At 43.8% G+C, this 21,032-nt stretch overlaps 1 protein-coding gene across 1 annotated transcript in view; it reads left to right on the forward strand.

Annotated features, from left to right (window-relative positions):
• The window catches only part of OTULIN (OTU deubiquitinase with linear linkage specificity), a 49,178-nt gene that overhangs the window by 1,135 nt on the left and 27,011 nt on the right, over window positions 1-21,032 (forward strand). The window contains exons 2-3 of the mRNA XM_007954198.1: window positions 10,973-11,049; window positions 16,210-16,304. Of these exons, the coding sequence (XP_007952389.1) occupies window positions 10,973-11,049; window positions 16,210-16,304 (172 nt within the window). The remainder of the gene's footprint in view (window positions 1-10,972; window positions 11,050-16,209; window positions 16,305-21,032) is intronic.

The following is a 21,032-nucleotide window of genomic DNA, read 5'->3' on the forward strand; positions in this document are numbered from 1 at the left end:
CCAGTTTCTGTAATAAGGGGTCACTGGGGGCCTGGTATGCAGGTACTGTGTAATGAGAACCCTCACGTGCATGATTCCTTCCAGCAGGCTTTCTGATTCTCCTTTATGGAGCACCCAAACTCCTCCGGATGGTATTATTCACACTTAACAAGCTAACAGCTTTTGGGAGAGAAAGGCTTAGACAGGAGGCTTCACACTCCTGCCTGGAGCTAGGCACATGTGGACCTTGGGGACCTGAAGAGCTTGTGTCCATCTATATTGGGAATAGAGGTCACTGAGTTCCAGCCTGTTCCTGCTGGATCTTCAATATTTAAATAACCCAGATGTCCTGACTTCTTTGTGAAATCCCCTGACTTATAAATAGTGAAAACAGAACCCCATGTGTGTCAGAGTAGAACGGTGCTCCATAAAGTTTCAAAGGCTGTGACCATCAAGAGGTGGATCACCAGGCCTGTCTTTTGACTCGGCCTCTGGTGGCTTCAAACCGCCAGTTTTTCTGTTAGCTGAGCATGGGATTGTTTGTGCCCACCCAGGGAAGTCCTGAGTTAAATTGTGGCTTCTATATTTTTTTAATTGGAAACAATGTATAGGCCAGGTGGGAGCTAATTTTGGCCTGTGGCTGCCCTTTGCTCCCTGGGTGAGAGACCTGCCCCAGATACTGCCTAGGGTTAAATAGGAAAGTCTGTGCCTCTGCCCCTCCGTGTGGGGCCACATGCTGGTCCTCCTGTCCTGGTGGTTGGAATTGGCTCCCCCCATTACCCTGCCCCACCCTTTGATGCTGCACCTCTCCCTCACCCTGAGCCATTCCATGTGCCAAGAGATGCAGAGACATTGACACCAGAGACATGTTCCCAAAGGCATGTGGGCATAGTTACATGGCAAGTTTTAACCCTGCTCATCATGGTTCCGGGAATGTGAGGGCCTGGGGAGATGGGCCTTGGTGGAAAGGAGCTCTTTCTGAATGAAAAGTTCTGTGGCTGAGGTGCCTTTCCTGTCCACTGTCAGTAGAATTTATAGACTTGGAGTTGAAGGGAATGAACATCCCGGCCCAGGCACCTCATTTTACATGTTAGGAAACAATTGTAGATTCATTAGTGTAGCTTGGCCAGGGTGCCACCAGTGCCTGGGTGGGACCCTACACCCACTCCTTCCCGGCTCCAGCAAAACCAGCAGAGAGTCCTGATTTATCATGGTGGCAAACTTCACTTTTTCTCTTTGGGATAGATGTGTGAGTTCGGGGCTTATTTAGCAAGTCAGTTTCTTTCTCTTCCTGCTTTTGTTGCCTTTGATTATTTCATTCCCCTTTAATTCTCACCAGTCACTCCTTGGAAGGAAGACTGGGCAGTCTGCTTCTGTAGAGATACCCAAGGAGGGGTTGCTATGAGTCAGATTCGACTTGAGGGCAGTGAGCTTGAGCTTAACTCTCATAAAGAGCTTTGGTGGTGTACTGGGTAAGGCATTTGGCTGCTAACCAGAAGGTTGGTGGTTCAAACCCACCAGCTGCTCCATAAAGATTTCTAGCCTTAGAAACCTAACAAGGTTGCTGTGAGTTGGAATCAAGTCCATGGCAGTGAGTTTGGTTTTGGTTTGGTTAACTCTCATTAGATAGGTGAAACAAGAGAAAGGAGGTGAATATAATTTTCACATGTTGATGTTTGTGTGTCATGTACTGAGTTTTAGACTTTCTAACCTGTTTCCATCTTTCTGGGTCAACAACATACGGGCATTGGGACTTTTTGTCTTTGTGATGTTTTCTCGTGGGTTAGAGAAACTGTCTTTTTCACTGTCATCGAGTCAATTCTGACTCAATAGCAACCCCCTTGGGTTTCTGAGGTGATAAATCTTTTTGAAAGTAGATTGCCCAGTCTTCCTTCTGCAGAGTGGCGGTGGGTTTGAACTGCCAGCCTTCTAGTTAACAGTTACATGCCTTAGGCACTACACCACCAGAGCTCCTTCTGTAAATATTTACCTCTTCGGAAACCCAAAGGGGTCTCTGTGAGTCGGAATCAACTCAGTGGCATGAGTTTGTTTTTTGGTTTGAGAGAAATTGGCCTGTCATATAAACATTACTTTATGTTTGAAATATAATGCATGCGTGTCTGTTCCCTACATAATGATATGTGTAGCCTAATAGTTAAGCATAAATTTAAATAAATAGTGTAATGCCACACTTGAGAACTAAAATAGATTTTCATCCCTGTGATTTTCCGTTGTTGGAGTCAAGGCTTTTCTTTCCACCTGTAGAGTCAAGTTTGCCTTATATGGGGATTGAGTAAAGTATTTGCATCCAGAAAACACCATACCGTATGACTGAGAATATTTTGCGATATCCCATGGAGTCATTTTTAATTGATTCAGTGCACAATAATTATGAATACAAACCATAGCCCAGATTCTCAGGATGTGACTCTTTGAAGGGCGCGGTGATGGGTCAGGAAAGGGATGGCTCATTTCCTAGGAAGTACAATAGGAGACTCTGGTTCCTTTTGACTTACCTCACCATATTTCTTAAGGGAGGAATTTGGGAGGAAGAGAGACATGAAACTTTTGTAGATAAGCTCCTTTCTAAATCTCCTTTTGATCCATCATTGGAGAGCTGTAGTTGCTGCTGTCCCCTGGACAAGTGCTAAGGATCACTCATGAGATGATTTCAGGTCCCATCTGAAGAAGTCTGGTGGTGTAGTGGTTAAGCACTTGCCTGCTAACTGAAAGGTTGGCAGTTCACACCCACCAGCTGCTCACGAGACAGTTTGCTCCCATAAAGATTACAGCCTTGGAGACCCTATGGGGAAGTTCTGCCCTGTCCTACAGCATCACTATGAATTGGAATTGGCTTGATGGCAGTTGGTTGGTAGGTGAGTGGGTATATTTAGTTGAGTTTGCTTCCTGAAGCTCTCTCTGCTCCTATCAGCAGTTTCCTGTGCTCTGTCTCCTGCCCACTCAACCCTTAACATTTGTTACTCATGCTGTGTGTCCCTGTCTTGCTCTCAGTTTAGCTGAAGCTGACTAAATTCCTTGAGGACCAGGATGATCCTTGTGCATCATTGGGGCTAGGCTAGAAATGCTTAGTGAAGAGAACCTATTCCGTGGTCCTTCTCTGTCAGTCTGATGGTGGGATAGGGTTTGAATTGGGTCCAGGACTGGCTGTGTGTCTGGACATATGTCTGTGAACCCCTTTGAAATTGAAGGCATCTGTTTATGTGTACCGATATTTTTTGGGTGAGGTTCTGATGAGAGTTGTGACTTCTCAAAGAGACTGTGAACAGAAAGTGTGATGTTGTTTCTGGGTGTTGCTGTCCCACCTCTGACCTGAGCAACTTCTGGAGGATGGGGATAAGGTATGTTTGATGTGGGGGTAACAGCTACTCCCTCCCATCCTGCTCCCCGCCCTGAGGTAGAGTCTGCTCCAGGGGCCAGAGCTGGGATGTCTCTTGTTGTTATGTGCCATCGAGTCGGACCTGACTCATAGCAATCCCTCCTTGGGTTTCCAAGGCAGTATTACTATGGAAGTAGATTGCCCCATCTTCCTTCCGAGGAGTGGCTGGTGGGTTTGAACCACCAGCCATCTGGTTAGCAGTCAAGTGCCTTAGGCACTACGCTACCAGAGCGCTAGAGAATCTAATGTCATTGATGAGGGTGGTGGGTTGTCGCTAGGTACCTCTGAAAGTCACATGGAGTAGCATGAGAGAGTCACGGAAAGCCCACTGGCAGAAGCGGGTGGAATTTTGGCCTGGCTGCTGGTACTTTCCTACATTTATATGTTGTTTGTTCACCCATCTCTACAACTGCCAAGTGGTGGAGAAAAGCTGAGCTTTGCTTTTCCTGTGCTTGTTTTGGGAAGATGCATTGGTGTCTGGTTGGCACTACCTCAGCAATGCTGCTTGGGCCATTAGTCTTGTGGGACAGGCCTAGTTAAGTCTGAACTGCAGGGTTCAAGTCCAGAGTGCTAAAGAAAGCCATACTCAGTTTACCTTTTCAGACAACTAAGGGGAGTTTGGTGCAAAGGCTATAATGTTGTGTTACTGTGTGACAGTGGTCGATTCTGACTCCTAGTGACCCTGTAGGATAGAGTAGAACTGCCCCATGGAATTTCCTAGGCTGTAATCTTTCCAGGAGCAGATCGCCAGGTCTGTTCTCCTGCAGAGCGACTACTGGGTTCAAACTGCCAGACTTTCAGTTAGCAGCTGAGTGCTTAACCATTGCACCACCAAGACTCCTATAATGGTGTGGTTAAAATGCTGTCTTGCTAGATTTACATACACATTTGAGTTGATTTTCTTCATATGTTTATTTGAACCAGGGATTGAAAAATTGACTTCACAGAAATGTCTTCTGCTTTCAATACCAGCAGGTTCACCTGTGGTGGGCAGGTTTCACTAGAACTTTAAGACTGAAACAGACTGGGAAGAACATGGTGATCTCCCTTTGAAAAAACTGGCCAGTGAAAACCTTATAGCTGGCAGCAGAACGTGGGCTAAGATAGGGCCAGAAAATGAACCCCGCAGGTTAGAAGGCACTCAAAATATGACTGGGGAAGATCTGCCTCCTCCAAGTAGGGTCAACCTTAATGACGTGGATGGAGAAAAGCTTTTGGAATCTTCATTTGCTTATAGGCACAACTCATAACGAGAAGAAACAGCTGCAAATACCCATTAATAATCACAGCATGGGATATACAAAGTATGAATCAAGGAATATTAGAAGTTGTCAAAATGAAATGGAATACTTAAAGATTGATATCTTAGGCATTAGTGAGCTGAAATGGACTGGAATTAGACATTTTAAGTTGGACAGTCATATGGTCTATGTTGAAAAAGGGGAAGGCCCTAAATGAGATGGCTTGACACAGTGGTTGCAGCAATGGGCTCAGGTATGGCAAGAATTATGAGGCTGATGCAGGACCAGGCAGTGTTTCATTCTGTTGTTCATAGGGCCACTGTGAGTCAGAGCTGACTTGACAGGACCCAACAACAACAACAACAACAACAACAACAACAACATGGTCTATGCTGAAAATGACACATTGACAAGGAATGGAATTGTATTCATCATCAAGAACATTTCAAGCTTTGTCATGAGATACAGGAACTCTGGTGGCATAGAGCCTAAGGCACTTGACTGCTAACCAGAAGGTTGGCAGTTTAAAACTACCAGCCACTCCGTGGAAGGAAGACTGGTTACTCTATTTCTGTAAAGATTTACCACCTCAGAAACCCAAAGCAGGTCACTATGAGTTGGAATTGACTCGATGCCAGTGAGTTTGGTTTTTGGTTATCATGAAATACAACATTGTCAGTGATAGAATAATATCCGTACACCTACAAGGAAGACAAGTTAAGATGAGCATTATTCAAATTTACATAGCAGCTGCTAATGCCAAAGATGAAGAGATTGAAGATTTTTGTCAACTTTTGCAGTCTGAAGTTGATCAAACATATAATCAAGATGTATTGATGATTATTGTTAATTGGAATGTGAAAGTTGGATGCAGAAGAAGGATCATTAGTTGGAAACCATGGCCTTGGTCATAGAAATTACGCCAGAAATTGCAAGATAGAATTTTGCAAGACCAATGACTTATTGATTGCAAATACCTTTTTTTCAGTACATGAATAGCAGCTGTACATGTGGAATTCCTCAGATTGAATACATAGGAATCAAAGCAACTGCATGTGGAAAGAGCCGATGGAGAAGCTTAATATTACAGTCAGAACGAGGCCAGAACAGACCATCAATTGCTCATAAGCAAGTTCAAGTTGAAGCTGAAGAAATTAAAACAAGTCCACAAGATCCAAAGTGTGATCTTGAGTATATCCCTGAATTTAGAGACCATCTCAGGAATAGATTTAATGCATTTAAACTAATGATAGAAGACCAGGTGAGTTGTGAGAACATCATGTCTGAAGAAAGTAAGAGCTCATTAAAAAGATGGGAAAGAAAGAAAAGACCAGAATGAATGTTAGAAGAGACTCTGAATTTTTTTTTTCTTGAACTGAAAGTATCTAAAGCAGATAGAAGAAATGATGAAGTCAGAGAACTGAACAGAAGATTTCAAAGAGCAACTTGAGAAGACAAAGTAAAGTAGTATAAGGAAATGTGCGAAGACTTAGAGTTAGAAAACCAAAAGGGAAGAACATGCTCAGCATTTCTCAGTTTGAAAGAACTGAAGGAAAAAAATCAAGCCTCATGTTGCAATATTGAAGGCTTGGTGCACTTATTGGTGAAGATCAAAGACTGTACCTTAATGTAAACCAAAAAAAAAAACCTCACTGCCATGGAGTCGTATCTGACTCATAGCGACCCCTCCTTGGATTTCCATGGCGATAACACTATGGAAGTAGATTGCCCAATCTTCCTTCTGAGGAGTGGCTTGTGGGTTTGAACCGCCGGCCTTCTGGTTAGCAGTCAGATGCCATAGGTGTGAAGGATATTATTTTATTTGCATCCGCAATCAACGCCCATGGAACCAGCCATCAGGAAATCAAACGATGTATTGCACTGGGCAAATTTGCTGTAAAAAACCTCTTTAAAGTGTTGAAGAGCAAAGATGTCACTTTGAGGATGAAGGTGATCCTGACTCAAGCCATGGTACTTAAGTGCATGTGAAAGCTGGGCAGTGAATGAGGAATACTGGAGAAGAATTGATACCTTTGAATATGGTGTTGGTGAAGCATACTGAATATACTATGGACTGCTGTAAGAAAGAACAAACCTGTCTTGGAAGAAGTACAGCCAGCATGCTTCTTATAAACTTGGATAGTTAGGCTTTGTCTTATGTACTTTGGGCAGGGTAGGGACCAGTCCCTAGAGAAGGCTTCAAAAAGACATTACGCTTGGGAAAGTAGAGAGTCAGTGAAAAACAGGAAGACTTTCAATGAGATGGGTACATACTGTGGCTGCAACAGTGGGCTCAAACAGCAGTGATTGCAAGGATGGTGCAGAACCAGGCAGTGTTTCCTTGTGTCTTGCATAGGGTCACTTGGAAGAGACTCAAGGGCTCCTAACAACAATTGTTACACAAGTCTTAGAAGCAAGAAGTATCGATTATTCTTTCATATGCATTTCATAAAACTTACTCAACCTCGCATATGACCTCTCTAAATGTTACGAACAAAATATTTCATCTCTAGTTTAAGAGAAAAGAGATAAATCTTATTTGTGAGAAATTGTAAATACGCACTTTTAAAATTATGTTATGAAGCTAAATTAAGAGTGTTACTAGGAGGAATTGCTACCATTGTCGTTTTTAAAATTTAACTCAGTTGTGTTATTAGTGTTATTGCTAATAGTTATTGTGTTATTAGCATGAGAGTTTGGCGAGTCACATTTGACATTTTGTTTTACTTATGTTCTTAATTACATTTCTAGCTATCTTTGTGTTTTCTAGAAGAATGTTTTTTGCTGTGGAGATTGAGACTGTGGATCTCTTTTGTGTCAAATAGTTTGTCTCCTCCCCACCCCATTACACTTGCAAAAGGTTGTCAATTTTCTAGAACTACTCAGCATGGATGATTATATCTTATCTTGTAAATATCCCTTTTCCTTTCATTGTTTCCTTATCTGCCTTTCCCATAAAACTTCAAACTAAAACTCTTAACTACCACAGATTCCTAACTTTAAATGTAATTGCGTTCTGTCTGTATTTTCAGCTTTTTGATAAATTTATCATTGTAGTAGCTTTTGACATTGAAAATACTAAATCAGAAGTTTATTTGGTGAAATATGTTTAAAAGAATTGTATCCTTTATAATTTTTCACATTTTTTTTTCCTTTTTCTCTTGAAAATTGTCTTGAGTAGTTGATTATTCTTAAATAGGTAACTACTTCCCTCTGGCTGTTAAATGGCTTCCTTTCCTACCATACTGTTTGAGCTTCACTGCTCTAACTTAAAATTCATTTTCTATCTGTGGAGATAGATAGCTTTGGGATCATTTTAAGGGTTGCCCTTAAAGTCCACAGTACAATTTCAATTTGTGCCTGGTGGCCAGGGACGTTAGTGAGCACTTGTGCATAGGATCTGAGCAAAATCCCGAAGTGGCTAAAATCATTTGAATATTCCCTGGGCCTTCATCAGTTTTAACTTTTTTTTTTTTTTTTATTAGGATTTGGGTGAAGATTTACAGAGTAAATTCACTTTTCATACAGCAGTTCACATATACTTTGTCTCATGTCGGCCTTCATCAGTTTTGCTTTGCAGCTTTTGCATATCCTGAATCACTGCCTTTTTATTGCGAATAATCTCCTGTTCTGCTCTGTCTTCTCTTGCATTTAGTTCTGTTGTTTTTCTGTTCTCCTCCTGTTGACTTTTGCAGAAATTTGTGGCTGTAGTGAGCGATGTCTGCTTAGAGTGAAACAGGACAACAGTGGAACCAAATGTGGGTGTAGGAGAGTCACGGAATTTTCCTGAAGGGCGCTTTTCATGACGGATGGGTTCATAGGCCTCTAGAACTCCGAACTGGTAGAGAAACCCTTAGATCACGTAGAACTCGTCCACTCCTGTCATTGTGCAGACGAGGAAAGTGAGGCCAGAACTGGGGAAGTGGTTGCCCAAAGACATGGTTCTGATAATCCTATTATGACTAATAATCATGTCAGGAAAGAATCACTTAATGCTACTTGTAAGGATCAGAAGTTTTCTCTGTCTTTGATAAAGCGAGGAAAGAGACTAAAAGATGCCATTAGATTAGCGAAAGAAGAACTTGTATAGTCACTTTTTATTTTAAGTGTCTGAGGTATAGCTGCTGCGAATCTGGTATGTGTTTGCTTTTAACTCTGGCATGGGCTCCATGGTGACATCACGCCTTTTATTTGAAATCTTGCTGGAGTCAGAGCACATGGAAAGTACCTTCCCTGATACCGTCCCCCACCCCTACATGTTAAAAACATGCACACACATGCTATTACTCATGTCTTTACCTTTCCCTGACGCCAGCCCTTATTGCTACATGTTACTTACATGTAACACATGCCTTTGCTTAGAGAAGAAAGACTAAGGATCATTAGCAAATTTTTTAGTTTAATACTCTGCACCAATGGAGCTTTGGGACAGTTCATATGAACAGTGCCTTTCTGAGTGCTGAGTATTTTATGTGTGTTAATTTATTGCACAACAATGCTAGGAAATGAATACTCTTGCTGTCCTTTTTATAGGTGGGAAAACTAAGCCACTGAGAGGGGTAGTTACTTTAGTTACAAGGCCATTCATTCAGCTGGTAAGGGCTGCCATGAGGAGTCCCTACTCACCATTACACTCTACACCGTGGTCATGCACATAGCAGGTATCATGCTGGATGAGGTGGAAGGCACGTCGGGGCAATGTGAGCCCCTGAAATCATGGAATTCAGTACATGGCAGTGGGAGAGGTCCAGATTTGGGCTTTAGTGCCCTGTGTGTTTAGTTCCCTTCCGGGAGTGACGTGTTAGACCCCAATGTTGGTCTGCTTGTCACAGCACCCTCTTGTTCCTCTCCCCTCTCTCCCTCCCTCAGCTGTGCTGGGCCATGTGATGAGGGAATTAGAGCAGAGGGTACCTCAGGTTTTTACTTAATCCATGTTTTCAGCCTGATACCTCCTCTTCCTTGTGGTCCATTGTGTCTCGACTTCCTGTTCTAGAGGTGTGGGGGGTCTGCTGTCATGGGGTGGGAGTATAGTGAATGACGTCTGAGTACTCTTCTGTGATGTTAGCCAGTCCCGTTTTTAGCCCTGTGTGTTGTCTATAACCTCCGAGATACTTGATGCCTCTACTCCTGAGCTTTTCTAGGGTTCTGGGTTTACTAGCTTGCCTTCAGTAGATGCCCACTCCCACCTCCATCAGCATTGAGGCTCCTCTGTCCTGTGCCTGTTCCTGCCTTCCAGCAGATGCCCACCCCCACCCCATCAATATTGAGGCTCCCCTGTCCCATCCCTGGTCCTGCCCTCTAGCAGATACCCACCCCCATCATCACTGAGGTACCCCCTTCCCGCCCTGAGTCCTGCCCTCCAGCAGATGCCCTTCTGCTGGCACATTCCTCTGCCTACTTTCTGTCTTCAGGTTTCAGCAAAGATAGAGGAGTTGTTTCTTTTTCCCATTGCCATTTGGGGGTGAATCTTGCTAGGAGAAGGAATCATCTTAAAACCAGAAGTCCTGTTCTTCAGCTTTGTTGAACCTCTGGTGGGGGTTTCTCCTTATCTAGCACCTACTAGATTCCTGAATTCACTAATGAGATTGGAGACCCTTTAGGAAGCTCTTGTAATGAGTAAGAAGATGCAGTGGCAGCCATCGAAGAGAAGGGCTAGGTGTGAGATGGTGGGCTCCCTGGCAAGTGAGCGACTGCTTGAATGTGTGTGTGGGGGCGGATGGGAGGTAGGAGGACCTGGAGGAGGTTCTCAGCTTGTCTTGGAGTAGTTGATGCTCTCCTGTCCTTATATTCTAGAGTAGTTATTATAAAATTTGCTTCTGACATAAAGGTTGACAATTGACCGGCATTCAAACCCACTGGCCACTCCTCAGAAGGAAGATTGGGCAATCTACTTCTGTAGAGATACTGCCTTAGAAACCCAAGGAATGGTTGCTGTAAGTCGGAACCACCTTGATGGCAGTGAGAGGGGATGACCCTCTGACTGCTTTTATTGGCAGTCTCCAGTCTTGGAACTTGGTCGAGTCATCTGAAGAGCCTCATTAACAAGGCCACTCGCTAAGATGCCAGTATAGTTGAGGCTTTAATAGAGGTTACGATTCACATGGCCTCAGAGCCATGTGCCAAATGGAGTGATGTGAAATGTCTCACATAAAGGAAGAACCTCTGAAGTAAAGTGGAGAGGTAGAACCAAGCATCTTAGATAGATGGCCATGTTTTATCACGTTGTCATCATGTTGTGTGAAAAAGTTAAAAATTGTACTGTCTTAGGACCTAGCTTTTAAGCAGCTGCATGTTGTGATGTGGGAAAACGTCAGCGTGGCAAATGTGTGAACTGTCTCATTTGGTGTGATTTCAGCGAGGAGGACATGTACCGTGCTGCGGATGAAATAGAAAAGGAGAAAGAACTACTTGTACATGAAAGAGGGTCATCAGGTAGGTCTGGAATTGTTTTATTTATAGAATTCTTACTGTGGATGTTACATTGGAATGTCCATTTCCATAAAATGTTATTAGGTGCACTTCCTGGGGAACGGTTCCATGCATATGGTCTCACCTACATCCGATGACTCATTTTGCCCAAGTCTGTTGGGAAGAGTGTTCTGTGAGGTTATGAAGCTGTAATGCAAGTATTCTTTACACTTCTAGCTGTTTTGCACCTGTGAGAAGTGCTTTGTTTAATCTCTTGACATCACCCTCTCTCAGGTCTTGATTTCCTTATATTCTTCGAGGGAGAGATGGTATTGGACGTGCATTATTCATTTCATATTGAAGGGCTTGTGGAAGCTGGCTCACGTGTCTGTGTGTGCACATGGCCGTGTGAATCTGATTGATAAGAAAGAATGATCCTGGAGCCTGCTGGTGATAGCACTTCTTCTCCCCTTGTTTCTGATTCGAGGTTCGGGTTTTCCTCTGCCATGCCTTCTCTTCGTACCCCCACCAGGCCGTGTTGCAGCTAGGGTGAGTGTCGCTCTGGGCCACCTCCTTGGAGGTTCAGCCACAGGGCTGCATGTGGGCAGGCTGGCCTCATACATGGGCCCAGTCAGGGAGCTGCCCTGATGTGGGGATTGTTGTTGTCTGCAGTTGAGTCAATTCTGACTCAGTGACTCCATGTGACAGAGTAGAACTACTCTACGGGACGTGCTAGGCTGTAGTCTTCACGCGAGTGCAGGGCCAGGTCCTTCTGCCACGGAGCTGCGTGTGGGTTCCAGCTGCCAACCCTTTGGTTAACAGCCGAGTGCATTACCTTTGTGATGTGTGTGTTCTGCTGGTTTGTTGTGAGAACAAGCTTCTGTTCATTTATGGTTAACAAAAGCTTTATCACGTGTGGTTAGGAACATGGTACATAGTGGGGTTTTTGATAATAATTTCTGAGTCTTCCTATTAGCTGTTGGTGAAACTCTCACCTGAAAGAGATAATGTTTGTAGTGGTCCAAGCTGGGTATGTCTCAGCCACACTGTTGCTCCCACGTACCCTTCCGTGGCCCTGGTCGTAGGAGTCACTTCAGATGCAGGGCCTGCCTTGGTGTATTCCCCAGGAGGCAGGGCTTTGTCAGCTGTAGGTGCTTCCTCTCCCGCCCTGCAGGCTCTCTCTGGGGGTTCTCGTGTGTCCAGCATTGTAGCCCTGCCACAGGGGTTTTAGTTTTCTAGTGGCCCTTGTCAGACCTAGTTGGAGATGCAGACAGATACCTTTCCATACCTTCCTGCATCTCCATCTTCTGGGATCGTGGACCAGACCATGCAGCCTTTGGAAATGCCTTCAGCGGGTCTGCTGGAGTGAACTGCGTCGAGACTGATCTCTGTCACCTTTATTCTTGAACGATGGGTAACTCGAGGTCGCGTGTTTTGTTTTCGAAGGTTTGATTTTCCTCTGTAGTTGAGTGCTGGGAGACAGCGACCTTTCTACCATCTTGTCTGTGCTTTTGGTGCTCGGTGCTTTCCCCCGTGTGGCTCTAAGAATGGGCTTTTGATAAGCACATTGCCTGGGATATTTTTTTCTTGAATCTGGTGATGCATCGTTTTCACTAGTTTCAGAAAATTCTCAGCCATTATCTCTTTGAGTGTCACCTTTGTCCTGTTGTCCCTTTCTACTCCAGAGCTCCAGGCAGGTGTTTGTTAGCTCTCTGTCAGTCACATGAGGCACCTAGTCACATCCTCTCGTGCGTATGTTGCCTTTGGTTTTCCGGGCACTTTCTTCAGATCTGTTTGCTTTCTTTCTTTTTTGGAGAAGTCCTGTTTTCCCTCCAGTTTGCCTGGTCTTTTTTGGTAGTATATTGTTCTTCACCAGGGACCAATTATCCAACAAGCCACTTCACTACAGATTAGTAAGTAAGCACAAGTAAGCCCATGCTTACCTTGCTTCCTGGGTTCTGCATCCCTGTCAGGGATTGTAAATTTGAACAGAAAGAGAAACAGATGTCAGCCATACCTAGTAGCCGAATCTTTGATGTGGAGAAAAAATACCCATTTCAGATTAGTAAGTGAGCACAAGTAAGCCTGTGCTTGCCTGGCTTATTGGGCAATCTGACACTGCTCTTCACTCCTGTTTCCTGTCCCCTCTTTTGCTTCTTGCAGTGTTTTCAGCATCCTGTCCTGTATCTGATCATTACCTGATTACCTAGTGATCCTGTTGCTGTTCTTGCTTGTGTCTTTGTTTCTCAGTTTCTGCCTCTCTGTGTAGCACCTGTGCACCCTTGCTTGAGTGAGAGAATTTGGTCGTGTTTCTTCCAGGCACCCCAGGGTGTTACTTACCTTGGACACCATATGTTAATTTCTAGACTTAAGGGGCCACCTGTGATTATAAATTCTCAGAGGGATAGGGTTTTTCTCATCCTCTCTGTGGGTGGAGAGATGGTCTTCACCTAGTCCAGAGGTCAGCACATTATGGCTGGTGGACCATATTCGGCCCATTGCCTGGTTTTGTAAATAAAGTTTTATTGGAACATATTCATTTGTATATTGTTTATGACTGCTTTCTTGCTACAATGTGACAGAGATTTATGATCATCAAAACTGAAATTATTTGCTCTCTGACCCATTAGAGAACAAGGTTACCTGTTCCTATCCTCATCTGTCCTCTCATTGAGAGTCTCAGTTTAACTCTCACTTTCTGAGGTTCTAAGCCCTTGTCTATCATTGCTCAGTAGTTACAGGTCAAACCTCTTGTTATTTCAACTCCCGCTTAGCATTTTGGCTGTCAGCTTCCTTTTTGGGAGTAGACAGTTTATTAAAAATAATCTTTTCTGGAGATAGCAATCAGAGTCTGCATATTTTGCAATTAAACACAAGGAGGAACTGTTGTAGACTGTGGGTTGCTTGAGTTCGGGTGCCACCCTGCCCTGTGCCTTGGGCTCCTAGTCTAGTGCCGGGCATGCAGTAGCTACCTGAGTGTTCCTCCCACAGAATGGTCGCTCACTGCTAATTCAGTACTATTGTGATAACAGCTGTTCAAGTGCCCCATTTCCCCTGACCCTTCTGCCCCAGGCAGGCCTCTCATTGAGGACTGACCTGCCGCCTGTGGCTTGGCCTCCTGGCCTGTGTGAGGCCACTTGCCTCTTGTCTGTAGGCCTGAGAAGGTGGGACCACCCTACCCTGGCCTGCCCTGCCCAGGAGCCAGAGCCTATCTTGGTGTGGGCAAGAATGAGGACTACAGGCATAGGGAGCAGGAAGCAGGACTTTTCTTCCCAGCAGGCCCTTCCTGGGCTGGATGTGTGAGGGTGGTGGTCTGCCTGGTGCTCCTGGTCCTGCACTCTGGGCATTCACGATTCCTCATGTGTGGTGAGAAGGAGAACGCTGTTGACACTTCAAATACAGTTCTTGGATTTAAAAATTGACTTGGCAGATTGGCTGTGCGGCATGGGTGCTTGCGGTCTCTGCATTATTATACCTTAAGGTCTGTTGAACTTTTAAACCTCTCCTGGCTTAAGTCACAGATAAATGTATCTATGTTATCTGTATGGTTCACAATGAGATTTTGTAAATTAGGCAGTTCTTTTTTTTTTTTAATTGGGCAGTTCTTATAGTTCACTTTTTAAAAAAAAAACAAAGATTTTCCTAAACCACAAGGCCCGTTTAGGGCTGCTCTGTGTTTTTGCAGTGCCTTGGGCTTAGTCCCTAATGACGTCACACTTAATATAATTGCTATTGCCTTTCCTTTCTTCTATCATCTGTAAACTCACTCAGGACAGAATCCAATTGTCCTAGTCTTCGTGTCCCCAGTTCCTGGCTTATTCTTTGGCACGTGCTGTTTTATGCTGGCAAGTTGACCCCATGTGACAGAGCAGAACTATCCCAGAGGATTTCCTAGGCTGTACTCTTTAAGGGAGCAAGTGGCCAGGGCTTTTCCTGAGGAGGAGCTGATGGGTTTGAACAGCTGACCTTCCAGTTAGCAGCTGAGCACTTAACCACTGGGTACATATCAGGCACTCAGTAATACTTGTTGGATTGAGTTGAATATGGCATTTTCATTTTATGTACAACTTGCCCAGTAGTAAGTATGTTGTGAGTTGGTTCTGTGTTTCTATTCTCCTTTCATTGCTAACATTTATGTCTTCAGCTATTGAGAAAGGAAGTCAAGATGTGCCCGAGAGTGTACCTCACTTTCTTCCTAAAACAGGCACACAGACATACACATGTGCATGCATACGTGCAGACCACAAAATGAACCCCAGACCTCACAAGTTAAACAGGGAAAATCTGACGGCCACTCTGCACTGTGTCGGTTGTCTGATCCTAAGTCTGTGTTTAATTTCTGGGGATGTGTTATTAGGGTCAGATGAGGTCTGTGTTTCAGCTCATGTGGAGAGCTCCATCAGCTTCTGGTTTATCATCAACAACCTAGGGCCACTTGGCTTCAGGGCAGGATATAAATCAGTAAAGACAAATCATTCATCTGTTTTCTCATAGCCTAGATTATCACATCTTTGATTTGATAGAAAGTGTTCATGGACACCTGTGTGTCAGTAGCGTTATGGGTCCTGAGGATGTAGCCAAGAAGCCAAACAGAGCCCCTGTCCTCAAGGAGCTTATATTTTACTGTGTGTGTGCTAAGGGAGTGTAGGCAGTATAGAAAAATCAATATGTCAGGTATTGATAAGCGCTAAGAAGAACAAGTGCTTGCCCAGGGAATAGAGAGTGCAGGTGTGTGTGTGATGTGATAGAGGGCTCAGGTGACATTTGAGCAGTGACCTGCATGGAGTGAGAAGCAGTCCTGCAGGGAGGATTAGGGAGGGCTCCAGGTGGGGCAGGAGTAGCGTCAGTGCAGGAAAGGTAGGAGCTGGGGTGAGACAGGCCATGAGGGTAAGCCAGGCAGGGCCACGTAGGTGGGGACATGGATCTCACTCTGTGTGAGATGGGAAGCTGCTGGAGCTCTCTGTGCCCAAGTGTGATGGAGATCAGCTGACTTAGGTTTTAATTGGGTTGCCCTGCTGCCATGTTTAGAAGGGTCTGTAAGGTGCAGTGACAAGGGAGACCCATTGGGAGACCTCTGTGATTATCTAGGAGAGCGGTGATGGTGTCTGGTCCAGGGTGTAGGCAGTTATGCTGATGATGCTTTGTTTCATCATTTTCCTAGTTTTTATTTTGATTCCTTAACAGAAACCAGATTAAGTGTAGCTCCTGAAATGAATATCATGGACTACTGCAAAAAAGAATGGAGGGGAAATACCCAAAAAGCAACGTGCATGAAAAAGGTATGACAAATACGTACACAGATCACAGATCTTTCAAATAGTCTATTGTTAGTTATTATTTAAGATGTCCTTTTATATGTTGCGAAGTTAACTATGATAACTGGTATTAGGCTATATAATATTGGTGTTCTAGTTTTAGACGTGAGGAAACAGACCTCAAAAATAAGGGGCTTGTTTAGAGTCACGGTATAAGTAGTCTCTGAATTACTGTGGGGTTCCATTCCAGTGACTCCGTCTTAAGTCGGTTCTGACATAAGTCAAATATATCAACTCCTCACTTATTAACTAACTATCTTGTTATCTGACGTTTTACATTTACGACAACTATTTACTCTCCAGCTGTTTTGTGCATCAGTGACATACATCTGGTAGTAAAGAATGCCAAGGTGTGAGGCGAGAGTAGTACTGGCTGTGATGGCTAAGGTTATGGGTCAACTTGGCTGGGCCATGATTCTCAGTGGTTTGGCAGTTATGTAATGATGTGATTTGGCACCTATGTAATGATGCAGTTATCTTCAATTTTGGGATCTGATGAGGTCATCCGTTTTCACATAATGCCAATTTTTGCATAATGGCCTAGTCTTACCTAACCGCCTAACCATGTTGATAGCTGGAGTGGGTGTACTTTTTTTAAGTTTTCATTTATTATTGCCTTTTATTACAAATATTTTTATAAATGCAATCTTTGAACATCTATGAATGAACATCTGAGAATAACATCAGCAAATTACATGCTGCAGTATTGTATGTTGTACATATTGCTGACGACAAGATGTAGAAAAAACACCCCAGCAGGCAGTCATGAGTACAGCTCATTGTATTGCAAATACCCTGTTGTAAGTCAGGGACTGCCTGCATTAATGGAGAATCGGCGTCCTTTCTTTGTAAATTTCTTTGTAAAACACAAGAATGATTCTGCAGTTCAGCGTTGGGCCAGCTGTTGCTCGTCCTCTTGGGATTGTTGCGGAACGTCCTCCTGGACCTGTTGTCAGAACCTCAGGGTTGGGCACTAGAGCTGTTCCTGGGACTGGCTGAGAACACTCCCCCACTGCCCCTTGGATTTGTTTTCTTTCCAGTCCTAGGGGCCTAGTCCCTTCCGGACCCTGTATGAGAACATCTGGAAGCTGCCACCTTAGGGAGCTGCCTTCCTGGTCCTACTGCATAGATCAGGACCCTGAGCTCATCTTGGAGGCTATGGGACAACATCAGGGCTTCCCACAATGTGGTGCTACTGTGATAGGGCTGGTTCCGCTCAAAGAAACCAGTGTTTGCTGCTCAGGTCAAACACCCTGACCCCTCTTAACACTGCACAGCCAAGCCAGCAGTGCTACCTCAGCCCTCTTGGTTCTACCTGCAAAATGTGGGCTGAATCCAGCATTACTAATTATTAGGTTGAACTATGTGAAATTGCTACTATTTGACTATCTTTCAACCTAGTGCTTCCCCCACCTCTTATAAATGATGGGTTATATATCCTGTTTACTTTTTTATTGGCAGTATTTAAATTATGAACTTTTATGTACTTACATGAAAAAAATGGCAGGATCCAGGTAAGGGGCGGGAGACAGGCAGGACCCAGCCCCCCCCAGAGCCAGGAAAGGGAGGTGGAGAGTGCCGGGGACCACAAAGCGGCAGGATCCAGGTAGGAATTAGGTAAGGGGAGGGCGCAGAGCTTTCCAACACTAAGGGAGACAAATTTGTCTGTCAGTTTGTCATCCTGTGGGGCTTGCACATTGCTGTGAGGCTTGAGGCTATGCCACCAGTGTTTCAGATGCCTGCAGGGTTGCACATGGTGCACACATTTCAACGCAGCTTGACTGAGACAGACTAGGAGGAAGGAAGAGGCCATCCACTTCCCAGGAAATTGGCCAGGACAAACCTTATGAATAGCAGAGAAACACTGTCTGATACATTACTGGGCAACTTTATGAATAGCTTGGAAACCTTGCCCCACACAGTGTAGGAAGACAGCCCCTTAGGTCAGAAGGTACTCAAAATAGGACTGGGAAAGAGCTGCCTCATCAGAGTAGAACCAACCTTAATGATATGGATAAAGTAAGTCTTTCAGGACCTCCACATGCTGACATAGCGTGACTCAAGTTGAGAAGAAACAACTGCAAGCATCCATTGATTATCAGAACATGGAATGTACAAAGCATGAAACTAGGAAAATTGGAAGTTGTCAAAAATGAAATGGAACGCATAAAGATTGATATCCTAGGCATTAGCTGAAATGGACCGGTTTTGGCCATTTTGAATCAGACAACCATATGATCTGTGCAGCAATAATTTGAAGAGGAATGGCGTGGCATTCATCATCACAAAGGATGTTTCAAGATCTGTCCTGAAGTGCAGTGCTGTCAGTGATAGGATAATATCCATACACCTACAAGGAAGACCCACTAATACTACGATTATTCAAATTTATGCACCAGCCACTAAAGCCAAAGATGAGGAAATTGGAGATTTTTACCAACTTCTGCAGTCTGAAATTGACTGAACATGCAATCAAGATGTGTTAATTATCACTGATGACTGAAATGTAAAAGTTGGAAACAAAGAAGAGTCACCAGTAGTTGGAAAATTTGGCCTTGGTGACAGAAATGATGCTGGAGATCGCATGATAGAATTTTGCAAGACCAACAACTTACTCATTGCAAATACCTTTTTTCAACAACACAAATGGTGGCTGTACATGTGGACTTCACCAGATGGAGTACATAGGAATCAGATTGACTCCATCTGTGGCGAGAGGAGATGGAAAAGCTCAATATCTTCAGCCAAAACAAGGCCAGGAACTGATTGTGGAACAGACTATTAGCTGCTCAAATGCAAGTTCAACTTGAAGCTGAAGACAATTTAAACAAGTCCACGAGAGCCAAAATATGCCCTTGGATATGAGACTATCTAAAGAATAGATTTGATGCATTGAACTCTAGTGACCAAAAACCAGAAGAATTGTGGGATGACATCAAGAACATCATCCATGAAGAAAGCAAGAGGTCATTAAAAATACAAGAAAGAAAGAAAAGACCAAACTGATGTCAGAAGAGACTCTGAAACTTGCCCTTGAGCGAAGAGTAGCTAAAGCAAATGGAAGAACTGACAAGACAAAAGAGCTGAACAGAAGATTTCAAAGAGCAGCTCAAGCAGACAAAGCCAGTTACTATAATGAAATGTGCAAAGAGTTGGAGTTAGAAAACCAAAAGGGAAGAACATGCTTGGCATTTCTCAAGCTGAAAGAACTGAGGAAAAAAGTTAAGCCTCAAGTTGCAATATTGAAAGATTCTATGGGCAAAATACTGAATAATGCAGGAAGCGTCAAAAGAAGATGGAAGGAATACACAGAATCACTGTACCAAAAAGAACTGGTTGATTTCCATCCCTTTCAGGAGGTGGCCTATGATCAAGAACCAGTGGTATTGAAGGAAGAAGTCAAAGCTTCACTGAAGCAGTTGCTGAAGAACAAGGCTCCAGGGATTGACAGAATACCCATTGAGATGTTTCAACAAATGGATCCCCCTCTGGAGGCATTCACTCAGCTATGCTCAGAGATTTGGAAGACAGCTACCTGGCCAACTGACTGGAAGAGATCCATATTTGTACTCGTTCCAAAGAAAGGTGATCCCACAGAATACGGAAATTATCGAACAATATCATTAATATTGCACATAAGTAAAATCTTACTGAAGATAATTTAAAAATGGTTGCAGCAGTATAATGACAGAGAACTTCCAGAAATGCAAGCTGGATCCAGAAGAGGACGTGGCACAAGGGATATCATTGCTGGTGTCAGATGGATCTCAGCTCAAAGCAAAGAATACCAGAAAGATGTTGACTTGTGTTTTATTGATTATGGCAAAGCATTTGATTGTATGGATCATAACAGATTGTGGATAATATTGAAAAGAGTGGGAATTCCAGAACACTTAATTATACTCACGAGGAACTTGTACATAGACCAGGAGGCTGTCATTCGAACAGAACAAGGTAACACTGCATGGTTTAAAATCAAGAAGGGAATGAGTCAGGGTTGTATCCTTTCACCATTCTTATTAAATCTGTATGCTGAGCAAGTAATCCGAGAAGCTGGACTATATGAAAAAGAACGTGGCGTCAGGATTGGAGGAAGAATCATTAACAATCTGCAATAGTCTGACGACACAACTTTGTTTGCTGAAAGTGAGGATGACCAGAAGCACTTACTGATTGAAGAATACAGTCTGCAGTATGGATTACATCTCAATATAAAGAAAACAAAAATCCTCACAACTGGACCTATAATATGCAGCATCAAATGGAGAAAATAAGTGGAGAATAAGTATTCTCCAAATAAATGGAGAAAAGATTGAAGTTGTCAAAGACTTCACATTGCTTGGTTCTGCAGTCGATGCCAATGGAAGCAGCAGTCAGGACATCAGACGATGTATAGCCCTGGGCAAATCAGCTTCAAAGGGCCTCTTCTAAATGCTGAAGAACAACGATGTTTTCTTGAGGACTAAGGTGCACCTGATACAAGCCATGGTATTTTCAATTGCGTCATATGCATGTGAGAGCTGGACAATGAATAAGGAGGACCAAAGAAGAATTGATGCTTTTGAGCTGTGGTGTTGGCGAAGAATGCTAAAGTACCATGGACTGCCAAAAGAACTAACAGGTCTGTCCTTGAGGAAGTGCGGCTGGAATGCTCCTTGGAAGTGAGAATGGCCAGACTTCATCTCATATATT

The sequence above is a fragment of the Orycteropus afer genome, unplaced genomic scaffold (genome assembly GCF_000298275.1).
Source record: "Orycteropus afer afer isolate SDZICR_OR568_19922 unplaced genomic scaffold, OryAfe1.0 scaffold00442, whole genome shotgun sequence".
NCBI lineage: Eukaryota > Metazoa > Chordata > Mammalia > Tubulidentata > Orycteropodidae > Orycteropus > Orycteropus afer.